The 12058-nt window shown below is 37.5% G+C and overlaps 1 protein-coding gene and 1 long non-coding RNA gene across 2 annotated transcripts; one reads left to right on the top strand and one right to left on the bottom strand.

Annotated features, from left to right (window-relative positions):
• Positions 1–12: 12 nt before the first annotated feature.
• Positions 13–3684, bottom strand: LOC106952841 (lysophosphatidic acid receptor 4-like). Its single transcript, XM_015041216.1, has one exon. The coding sequence runs from the start codon at positions 3199–3201 to the stop codon at positions 2353–2355; it is 849 nt and encodes a 282-aa protein (XP_014896702.1). The 5' UTR covers positions 3202–3684; the 3' UTR covers positions 13–2352.
• A 3120-nt stretch (positions 3685–6804) lies between these two features.
• Positions 6805–7870, top strand: LOC106952843 (uncharacterized). The gene is made up of 2 exons (XR_001426059.1): positions 6805–7109; positions 7779–7870. It is a non-coding gene; the product is annotated as an uncharacterized LOC106952843 (long non-coding RNA).
• The last annotated feature ends 4188 nt before the right edge of the window (positions 7871–12058 follow it).

Below are 12058 nucleotides of genomic sequence, written 5' to 3'. Positions count from 1 at the left end.
GGTTTTAAATATCTTATTTTTCTAAAACTCGGGCTCATTAACAGGCTTCTGTTGCAGCCCACCAAACTGGAATGTGAAATAAATTGGTTCTCATCAGGGAGCCTCTACTTTTCAAAAGCCATTTTTGAGTGCAGAGAGTGTAAAACTTAATTTATTTCATTTGTTTATGGGTTTATTTATTGGTGGATGAACCTTAATTGATGAAAATGTGGGCTGAGAAAGCATTCTGGCTTCCGCCTCGCTCTGTTTAGTCACAACCTAAAGCACAGAACACATGCGCTCTTAATCACATTGTCAAACTGCATACATGTATGTTTCCTAAGAATCACTTCATGTTCACAATTTGAATTGTACTTACATACAACTGACATAGAGTTTTGTTTTTGTCAGATTCACTTTTTGGCAGTAGGCCTTGTCGTTGTTGATCATTGTCCCTTGCACTTGTTGATGTCAATTTCTGTCTTTTGCTTTGTTCCCTTTTTCTTACCACCAGACTCTCCAAAGTGACCAAAGCTGCTGCTTTCTTTGAATAGTGCTCACCTTTTGGTCAAAGGCCTACCAGACTGCAGCACAAGATAGGAAGAGAGGCTTTTGCGGCCACACAGAGCAGAGCAGAATGGGTCTGCCTCGTGTCTTTTTGTTTGTTTTTTCATGTTAAAGGTTGTGTGTTTGCGTGTCCATGCAAGTGTGCGTGCTTGAGGAAGAAGCATACAGGAAAGGAGGCTTTTTTGTGTATTTTCTGCTTTTATCCCAGACTAAACAGATCATAACCTTCAAATGTGGCAATAGATATAAAAGATATAAAAGCAACAACTTGACCTCTTTCATAATCAACAGAATCTTTAAAGATCACACCCCTTTCAGCCATGTGCAATAATCCAATACACACACAGCACACTGAATAAAAGCTGTCATACACAATGGTGTAAAAACACATGACCAGGGTTGAGTACAGACTGCAGTACAGATGTGTGAATGCAAGCTGTTGTATTTATCTTTTTTTTCCCTCTCCCATCTCTTGTTGAGTTTCGTCCTGCAGAGGGCACAGGTAGGTCACATTAAACATATATGGGGCAGCTCGAGGCAGAAGAGCGCCTCCACACAGGACTCCAATTTAAGAAGGGTCACACTCAAGCAATATCTGGCCAGCCGCAGCCTTATGGACCGACAACCTTACTTTATTTACAAGAGGCAACATTTTATGCATACAAATTCTGCATCTTATTCCAAAACAACAGATCTCGTGTGCTCAGAATGAGAACTCTAAATGCAGTTACGAGTGCAGAAGCGGGAAACAAAGATGTCCTGTTCTCATGTTTGCTGTGGTTTGCTTTATTTTGGAAGTGGCATATTTAAAAAGAAAGACCAGAGGGGATGAATAAATAGGAACAATTCTTAAAAAAGTCAAGTGTAACATTCTGATGGGCAAGAATAACTCATCACAGCAACAAACATAAACCTTACATATCTACTCATTGAAAGTTACATCTTTTTTTTCTATAACAAGCAGTGCCTTGGTAAAGTATTCATAGCTTATGAACCATTTAAAATTTGTCATGTTACAATTACACACTTTAAAGTATTTTATAGGTATCTCATGTGATAGACCAATAAAGGAGGAAAAGGATATAAGATGTTCAATATTAAAAAAAAAAAATCTGAAAAATGTGGCTTGCATTTCCCTTCTGATCCACAAATGCACATCAAACTTTTAAGTGGTTTTATTCAGGAAAATCTTGAAAATGTTAATCCTGATCCATTTGTTGTGTTCTTCTACATTTCTCCATTTATTGTCCATGTTAAAGCTTGTGTGCTACTAATCAGGCGACTTCTAAAGGTAGGTTATTGCTCAGGATTTTATTTAAAATTGTCAGAGTAAAATCGACAGGATATGAAAAAGGCACCCTTTCATTTGTAAAAAAAAAAAAAAAAGCTTCCCTGTTGCTTATTAACTCTGCACTACATCAGATAAAATCACGATAATTTGGTCAGGTTATGCCAAACTTTTATTTGCAAATACCATTTCAACTCATTTTACCATAAAATATTATCTTTAAAACAAATTAATGCATTCCTTGACAACTTTCTAGAAACTAGCAGCTACTTAGTTAAAATGAAATTAGCAATAAAACTTACATTAATTCAATGAGTTTATTCAAGTAATGTAGCAATCTAATAATCTTTTTTTGAAATTATAATTTCAAGTCAACAAAAAAAATTTCTAGTTCAAATTTTTTTTATATTTTTACTAGATAAAACAGGAAACACTGATACAAGCAAAATTTGTTGTAAAAAGAAAAAAAATAGATTTCATCTTATCTCTGCTTAACTGCCACATTGCTATCAGTCTGATCATGTTCCGCGACTTGCAAGAGATGTTTCCACGTCCTCCTTTCTTTTCCAGAACCCGTCAAAAGAAAAGTAATATAGCACAGGGTCCAGGCAGCAGTTCACACTTGCGAGGCAGCTCAGCTCGGGCCTCAGGTGATCAAAGAACACAACCAAAGACACCGGCAAGAAGAAAACGGTGAACATCATCAGGTTCATGGCGAAAATCAGCATGACGTTCAGTTTGTTATTGACCTTTGCAGATTCACTTAGATGTCTTTGGAGAGTGCAGGACACCATAACTGTGGAGATGATGTTAACTGTCAGCATGGTCAGCAGCAGCACAAGCTGGAAATAACCAATTGTGAGTTCCAGTATCTCGCCATTTCTTCTGCTGGTTTGATTCGTATTTGCTGAATCAAAACATGTTTGATTGTCAAAATTCCTCAGAAAGACCACACTCTCTGGGACATTCACCAACACTACAATCGCCCAGATGAGAACAGAGCCCTTCACGGCGTTGACTGATGTCCGAACAAGCCTCGACCTCAACGGATAAACCACAGCCAGCAGCCGGTCCACACTGATAAAGGTGATGAAGATGGAGCTCGTGCGGATGTTATTGCGAAAGAGCATGGTGAACCAGACGCACCACATCCCACCCAGATGCCAGCTGTTCATAGCATAAAAGTAGATCCTCATGGACAGAGAGAGGATGAGCAGCAGGTCGGATACCACCAGGTTGGCCATGAAGACGACGCTGGGCGACTTTCGTCCATGGTGACGGAGCAGAATCCACAGAGATATGATGTTGAGTGGCAAACCAATAGCAATAATGGATCCATAAATAATCACATACACCAGGTTACTCATGTCTTGCTCTGTTCCATTTGCTCTCTTGCTCTTGCTGATGAAGAGGTTTGGCTTCTGAATGAAAAGCAGAAATGCCCGAGAGCGTAGCTGCGACACAAACCACAAACGCCTCGTTTCAGCACACCGTCAACAAGATTTGTGACAGTGAAGTGGAGGGGGCATTGCGTGCTATGAAGTTTTTAGCGCAGTGAAACAGGAAGCAAGAGAGCAATTCTTTAGCAAGAGAGGAAGGTTTCAAGCATCGTCGTGCAAAGGTGGCAGAAAGAGTGTGTGGGAGATCAAAGCCATGGAAGATTTCTGTGCTCTAAAATCCTACACGTGGACAAGAAAGAGACAAGAATAGAACAAACTATTTTTTGTTCCTTTCATGTTAGCTTACATGAACAAGCATTTAAAATGAACAAGTTTGGTGTTATTTTAAAAGTTCTTCTACTTTTCCTCTATCAAAGCAAAGGCCTACACTTAGATCACCTAAATATTTTTGAGCTTCTTTAGGGTAATTTAATATGCTCTACATGTGGATAGAGAGTAGAATGAAACTTGCAAACACACAAACAGAATGGACATCCCCCAGTTGGCACTTGTACATTTGCAAGTATAAGTATTGACAGATTTTTGGGCTGTGGAAGGAAATCAGAGAGCATGGGGCAACACGCATACCCACAGGAAGAACGTGTAAACTCAGCATCGGTGCTGAAACCTAAAAACCAGAGTCCTACAAGTTATGAGTCAACAGTGCTAACTGCAGGAAACACATCGCTGCTGAGCTCCTGGTATTCGAGTGTTTGATTTTAAAAAGTTTTACTGAGATGAATGTATTCATAACATTGACAGTAATATGTAGAATTTATAAATTTTACATGTCAAAGCAAATCTAAATGCAGGCAACGTTTTTTTTTTCCTTTATGCTGAAAGAAAAATGTAAAACTTGATCAACCTCGATCAAAATCTTCACTAACATTGTAGATGTTGCAGAGAACATTCTTTCTGTTACTTGGTGATAAATCCCAGTGTGATGGTCAGAGAGCAAAGTCAAAAGTGACAACATGCGTCAGGCTGTAGCTTCATGTTTATCTGCAAACTAAGCAGTTTTGAGTGGTTTTATTATGAAGTATCGCTACTCTTACTTGAGTAAAATTTTCGGATACTCTATCCACTGTGAGTAACTTCACTGAATGAAAAACAAGCTTGTTTTAACCAACAAAATTCACCTGCAGTTTTTGTTAAGTTTTACATCAAAAGAAGTTAATTTGGAAAAACTGCTTTTTTTATTTATTTATTTTTTTTTTTACCTGATTTTATTTGGTAGTTATGCTATTCATATCTTGGTCTTTGAAGTACCAAGATTTCCACATGTTTTTATATTTTCATCCATCTTTTAATGTAATGTTTAAATATTAAACAGTTGCTGTTTTGATCATCAACTCACTACTTCAGCAGTCTTTTTACTAAATGCTTTTTTTTTACTCTGAGAAATTTCTTCAACGGTAACTTTTTTCTTTTACTTGAGCAAAAATATCTTAAAATAGTGCTACTCTCACCTGAGTAAAATTTTTTGGTAATCACCTCTGCTCCCCAGCAGAAACAACAGAAACCAGATGGAGACTTGGCATAACGTACAAGCTGCAATAGTTGTGATACAAGTCCAACTTATGGATAAATTTAAAAGTAAGGCAATAAAGTTGCATGTTTTCAAAAATGGATCCCCAAACAGACAGCTATAAGCGTGTGCAAACCTGAACCTCACCCACATGCGTGCAAACAAACACACACACCAAAACACAGCTGCCACCAAATCCTTAGTTTAATGAGTAAATGTTGTGACTCGTTTTGTATATAGAAGCTAAGATTTGGAACAACAATTTTATAAGTGTAAACCCAGATACCACACAACGTTAAATCAACGTTGAATTATAGTTAGAATCGTTGATTTTTGGTTGAAGTCGACAAATGACGGTGGATCAACCATCAAACAACCATCCAATCAAACCGTTGAAACTGTGACATTGAATCAATGTTGTTTGGTGGTTGAAATTTGATGTCTGAAATGCTGAAGTCTGATTAATGGTTGATTTTTGGTTGAAGACGACAAATGACGGAGGATCAACCATCAAACAACCATCCACCTCTAGCCAAGTAACCAATGTTGAAACTGTGTCATTGAATCAATGTTGTTTTGTGGTTGAAATCTGATGACTGAAATGCCAAGATTTGATCAACGTCTGATCAATGTTGAATCAATGTCAGCTGTTTTGCCGCACCCCTTCCCCTCCTCTCCTTCTCATCAGCGCTCTGGGTCAGAGCCTTTTATTACTGAGCGGGGGCTATCACATTTAAATTAACCACTGCAGAGGATAGTGGGTGGAGATTCATTTCTGTACATTTTCTTACTTGTTCATAACAATTCTCACTGACTGCGTGTGTGTGATATATTGACACACAAACATCTACAACTTACTACAAGGAGTGGAGCGGTCCACCCCCACCGTTACATGAGTGGGATGTCCCAAACACACAGCTGATTCGCTGTTGGCGTGTTGGCAAAAGATGTTAATTCAATGTTGAATTATTATCACAAAGGTTGCATGTATGGTTGAGGTCGACAACTGACAGTGGATCAACCATAAAACAACCACCCCACTCTAGTCAATTAACTAACGTTGAAACTGTGTCATTGAATCAATGTTGTTTTGTGGTTGACATCAAATAAATGAAATGCCAACGTCGAATCCAGTGTGTTTCAGCACTAGTCCTCCAGGCCCTACAAGTTTTAGGCATTTCCCTAATTCAGCACACGATATTAACTGACGTCTGATCAACAGGGTTTTGCTGAACTGAAAACATGCAGGTCAGTTTGATTGAGGACAAGGTTTGGGGAAGAACTACCCAGTTAGCACACAATGTTAATTCAATGTTGAATTATTATCACAAAGGTTGCATGTATGGTTGAAGTTGAAAACTGACGGTGGATCAACCATAAAACAACCATCCAATTCAAACCATTGGATGGTTAGAATTGGACCAAAACTGTGTCATTGAATCAATGTTGTTTTGTGGTTGAAATCTAATGAATGAAATGCCGAGGTCTGATCAATGTTGAATCAATGTCAGCTGTTTTGCCATACACCTTCTTCCCCAACCCCCCTCCTTGAGCTCTGGGTCAGAACATTTTATTACTAAGTGGGGGTTAATCATGTTTCAAATTAAGCACTACATGTTGAGAACATGTTGAGGTTGTGATTCCTTTCTGTACATTTTCTTACTTGTCTGTAAATATTACTAACTGCATAATGTGTTGACACAAAAAACATCTAGAGGTCTCTACAAGGAGTTGTACAGGCCACCTCCCCATTTTTACACTAGTGGTTTGTCCCAACCAAACAGCCACTTTGCTGCTGGCTTGTTTGCAACCGGCTTCTGAATTGAATTCTCCTCTGAGCAGTTTTATGGTAAGTTTTTCAATATTACTTTGATCTTAAATGTGTTTATTGAAAAATAAGGGCATTGTTTTGTGCCCATAGTAATCCTGATTATTTTGAGGCAAAAAAGACATTTTTAATAATTGAGGTCATGTCTCCTTTTGTATTATTTTCATTTTACCTACCACTCCAGGCCTAAGTATGAAATCCTGTGAGATTTTGTGGGATTTGAGTTTTTAAAATAGGGCGGGGCCTATTGTTTGGTCTGGGAGAGCATGTGGTGGACAAGGAAGTGTAAGGCTGGCTGCTCCAGGTGGGCTTTAAATTGTTGTGATAGTAATCACTTGTTTTTAACTTTTTATTATGATGTGCTTAGGGATGTGCTTAGATGTGCCTCTGTTCCAGAACAGCTGAGTTAGATGATTGCATGTCCATCTGCAGCCATCAAGAAGTGCAGAAGGTTGTTCATCATCCACAGATTCAATCCAGGTGTGGCAGAAGGAAAACACTTAAAACATGTAAGGCAGGTGAAACACTGAACTAAACCTGCTAATGACTGATTCAGTCTGTTGATTCTTGGATTGGTAACTGGTTAAACTGAACTGGACTATTATTACTTGTGTGGGATCTTGATCAGCATATAGACACTTTTTAAGGAATTTAATCAACTTATTTGGAAATATTTGTAGTTGATGGAAGATTGAACCAGCTATTTGATTGAAGTTTATTCTGTATAAATTATAAATATTTTTTCCAACTACAGTATATATCACTTTTTGCTCTATTTATTTGTCTCTGGTGTGTTAAATAAACCCTGATCCTCCGTGAGTTTTATCGTTAGGTTTTCTGATAAACAGCCTTTATTTTAAATGTTGATTCCCTCATTTTAACATGAGTGCAGCATCATAAATGCTACACTATCCTGCAGCTTGAAAGGTAAATGTAGTTGTATACGTAAACATTAAGATAAATATTAATGAAAGATTAAGATAAATATTAATTTAACAGTAAGTGTACATGGGGAACTATATGGTTTGCATTTGTTCTCAGACCTGTAACCAGTACACCGTTTAATCTTTCAATGTCTTTCAGAACATTTCAGATGTTTATCATCTTTCTAACCGGCACCTTCCTCACTTTCATTTTTGTGTTTTTCAGCCGTTGCTCTGCAGTTTGACCGAAAGCTGACTCTTGAGGACTGCAGTGAAACTGTCAAGAAGTGGCCTCATTACACGCCAGAATGAGAGGAAGACATCGCAAGGAATCAAAGTGACGCCAACCAGAGTCAAACTGGGGTTACCACAACTTGTACTGTTTCCCTGGTTCATACAGTACAAAGCTTAACTTCATGGACTCTGTTCTTCTGTGGACAACAGACTGTTGTTTTGACAGTCAAAAAGGAATCAAATATGTTTAAAGATCTGTCCCTCTTTTCTTAAATAAAATGTTATATCAAACCCATGTTGTCATTTTTAACCTTTTGTACACAGTTTACCCATCATCTGCCAATAATATAGTGTGTTTAACACCAGTGAAGAAACTTTTAGTGGCATGTTATGATGTAGACCTATCAGACCTAAAAATGTACATAAATACTTAGCTTTCATTCAATATAAAATCAACCCAAATCTGCATGTAGATCCACACTCAGATGATGGTTGAATCAACGTTGATTCCTAACTGATTCAATGTAGAATCAACACAGATATGCATGCAGATCCATAGTCAAATGAGTGTTGAATCAACATTGATTCAATGTAAAATCAACACAAATATGCATGCAGATCCACGTTCAGATGAAGGTTGAATAAAAGTTGATTCAATGTAGAATAAACACAAAAATGCGTGCAGATCCACATTTAGATGAAGGTTGAATCAACGTTGATTCCTAACTGATTCAAAGTAATAACACAAATATGCATGTAAATTGACATACAGATGATGGTTGAATCAACATTGATATAATGGCAGTTATGGTTGAAACCCTAACGTTGATTCAACATACAAGTAACATACCACTTTCAATGTTGTTTCAATGTCAGCGTTCAACGTTGATTCAATGTTTCTGGCTGACATTGATTCAATGTTGTTTCAATCATTCTGTGCTTTCTGGGAATATTTTGTCACTCCCGCAGGAGTGCTGATAACATCACCAGGGGAGATCCTTGTGAAAAAATGATTTGAGCATGTTTGAGAACCACACTGAAGTGGATGGCTGAAACAAAAAAAAACAAAAAAAAAAAAAACAGCAGTAGTGAGAAAGGGGACTCTCATCTCCTTCACACACTACTTTGCTGGAAACCACAACAAAACTGTTGTGCGTTTCTTTTATGCAACTCACACTGTCCTGACACATTTCCAGTCAATACTAAAAAAAAAAAAAGTCATACGACTTATAGGAAAGGGTAAACAGTGTCACAGAAAACATCAGTACATTCTTTTGGAAGAGTTTTTTTTTTTTTTTGAGGATAGCATCATCTTTATAGCAAGTTTTTTTTAATTTGAAGGTTGTGATGGTCAATGTTGTTGTCAACTACTGGTAAGGAATGGGTTTTACAATGCTTTGATTGGACTTGCATAGTTTATGTGAGACCACAGTTTTTTGAAACAGAGAAATCTGCTTAATAAAACCTTCTGAATTAGGGTTTTCAAAAAGTGAGTTCCATGATATCTGATTTTTCAGACTGTTCAGTTTTCAGCCTCTGTTGCAGCTTGTAAAATAACACAGCCTGTCTACTGCCCCCGTGCACTCTGTAGAGACGATTCTGCCAATATTTTAGATCATTCAGTGTACTTTTTTCTGTAAAACTCTCCATACATAACATACTGATTTTCAGTGAGCTAGTTCTCATCTATTTGCTTACATCGTTGAGGTGCTTTGCTGCCAGTTAACTTGGAGTTATTCCTTCTGACTTCAAATCAGCAGGTAGATTGAAATCCAAAAGCAAACAGAAGCAAAACATGTTGGAAAGTAAGTATTTGTAGGTAGATGTTTCTTTGTTATGTTACATCTTGCCTTTGAATCCTTCGAGCATGATTTCCCCATAGCTCAGGACAAAGACATGCGTAGTAAATACAAAAGAAAATGTACTCCCAAAATTAAGTCGTTTTTTTGTTAGTTGTTCCTGTTTTTTGCTTGCAACTGTGAGAAATGTCAAAGATGGATCAACTGGTTTTGCATCTTTTGGTGCCGTCAGATTTTTTAATATGTATATTTCATAAAGTCTGTTTGTGTTTTTAGGTCTGACCTTTCTCTTGCCCACTACCATTTCACTTCAAGTGATTAAAAAAAAAAACAAAAAAAAAAAACACACTGCCCACCCTAGAAAATGACTGTTGATTTCACTGACACTTTGGGACTAATCTTTCGGGGAAAAACAAACATGCAACCTACCTATCTCATACTTCTCAAACTGTTATTTTAAACAGTTTGACAAGTATGGCAAACTGTAGTACACTGATGTGACGGCAACAGAGCGCAGTTGCAGCAAGAATTTTATCACGGGGTCATATCTTACTACATGGCGTTTGTGTGTTCTTCTGTGCATGTGTGTTACCTCTTGAGGCACTCCAGGTTCCTCCCACAGGTTGCTTGTTCTGTGTGTCTCTCTGTTGGCCTGTGATGGATCTAACTGGGATTTAATTTGCCTCATGCCCATTTGTCCCTGGAGATAGGCACCAGCCCCTCCCCCCTGCAAGGATAAACTAGTTAAGACTATTGATCGATAAAATACATAAACACGTAACGCTGCAAACAATTTACAAGAACTGTACCTTAGTCTGACTTTATTCACCCGAACTGAAGATTCACATGAACTGAAGTGCTTGTTGATAACATGTGATAAAGAATGCAAAATTTCACATATCTGTTGAAGGCCACAATGTGAATGCATTTCCTCTTCTACAGCCTGGTTAACAGGTTAACTTGAGTTTATAATATTAAACACAAGGTCATCCAAGTACATCGATTTTTACCTATATATATAGTCACCAACAACCTCATACCTCATGTCATGTGTGATAAGTTCATGCCAAACTGATGTTGGTGATACAAACAAAGCCTAACAACGCAAGTACAAATCAGAGGAAATGTTTAAAGTGAGTACCAAGAAGTGTGAAGCAAAGGAAGAAAGACAGACAAGTTGCCTCCAAATGTCTGAAACTGTTAGCCACAAAAGAACTTTGATATTCCTTTTTGATTATTGTAAGAGATAAGATAAGAAATGTTTATAAATGTTGTGTTTCAAGATGTTAACCTCATCCTTTTTGAGAATCAAATTCTAATATTTTAATGACAAAAAAAGGTTTCATGATTTTAATTGTTGAGAAGAATTGCAGCTTGCAGAGGTCAGAAACTCAGCTTCTTTAATTACTTCAAGTGGGACCACGAACTGACAGACTCGTGAACTGGTAGCTCAGGTAAACTCAAATGACAAATTGAAACGACAAGGAACCCTGGACACAAAACCGAAAGACTAAATACCTACGGAACATAATCAGAGCATGAGGCACAGCCGGTACAATCAAAGAGACTACAGGGGAACCAATTAACCAATAAATGGGAAAAAACAGCACAGAAGAGGGCTAAAAGTAACATACAAGCAATACAAAACTCCAAATCCCCACAAAAGGCTCAACATTAGAGGTGTTGTTCTTATTCATCCTACGCTGTTGCTCTGACACCTCTGTTTAGATCTTGATCAATTTGGTAAACACCGCAAGCACAAGCTAACATGCAACCTTACAGAAGCAGTGGTAGACTAATGTCTTTGGTATTCTGAGAAAGGAAGTTGATTTTTCATAGTCTCCATCTTCACTTCGTTGGCAATTAGAAGAGCAGAAATCTTGGCAGTTTTACACTAGAGCATTGCAGTGATATTTATTCCAGTACACTATACAAAAAAGAGTTTCAAAACTAACTTAATTATTTACCTAAATTAATGTACGCCTTTCTTTTGTAAAATACATAATTGCAGAATAAAACCAATATAAACTCACTTTTCAAACATATAAGGTTTGTCTCGGTCTAAACAGATTGCAACATTATGGTAGGCGCTGCATTCTTCCTGCCTGCCCCAGTTGGTTTTCTTTTTTCTACTTGGTAAATTCCACAGCTGTTGTTGATTTGCAAATACACCCAAGTTTCCTCTGAAACCCAAACACCCGAACGCATCACATCACCTACACGTTTTACATTAGTGGTCTTTTTCTTTTGTGGGAACCGAATGCACACATCTAACATGTGTCAGAGGGCTGCTTACTACATGATTACATGATGTGAGCAGACAACAAAAATGAGGAAGCAACAAGATAGTTTTTTTTTTTCTTTGTAATAAATAAGACAAAAGTATTTTAGTCATCAGTTCTTCAAAATTGAGGCAGTCATTACTGAACAAACCAAATTTAATTAGAATAAACATGTTGTACCTGTAGGGTAT

This window comes from Poecilia latipinna, unplaced genomic scaffold (assembly GCF_001443285.1).
Source record: "Poecilia latipinna isolate Pla-1442-1.1 unplaced genomic scaffold, P_latipinna-1.0 Scaffold542, whole genome shotgun sequence".
Classification (NCBI taxonomy): domain Eukaryota; kingdom Metazoa; phylum Chordata; class Actinopteri; order Cyprinodontiformes; family Poeciliidae; genus Poecilia; species Poecilia latipinna.
Note: the sequence above shows the minus strand (reverse complement) of the source record. Positions and strands in the feature narration are given on the sequence as shown.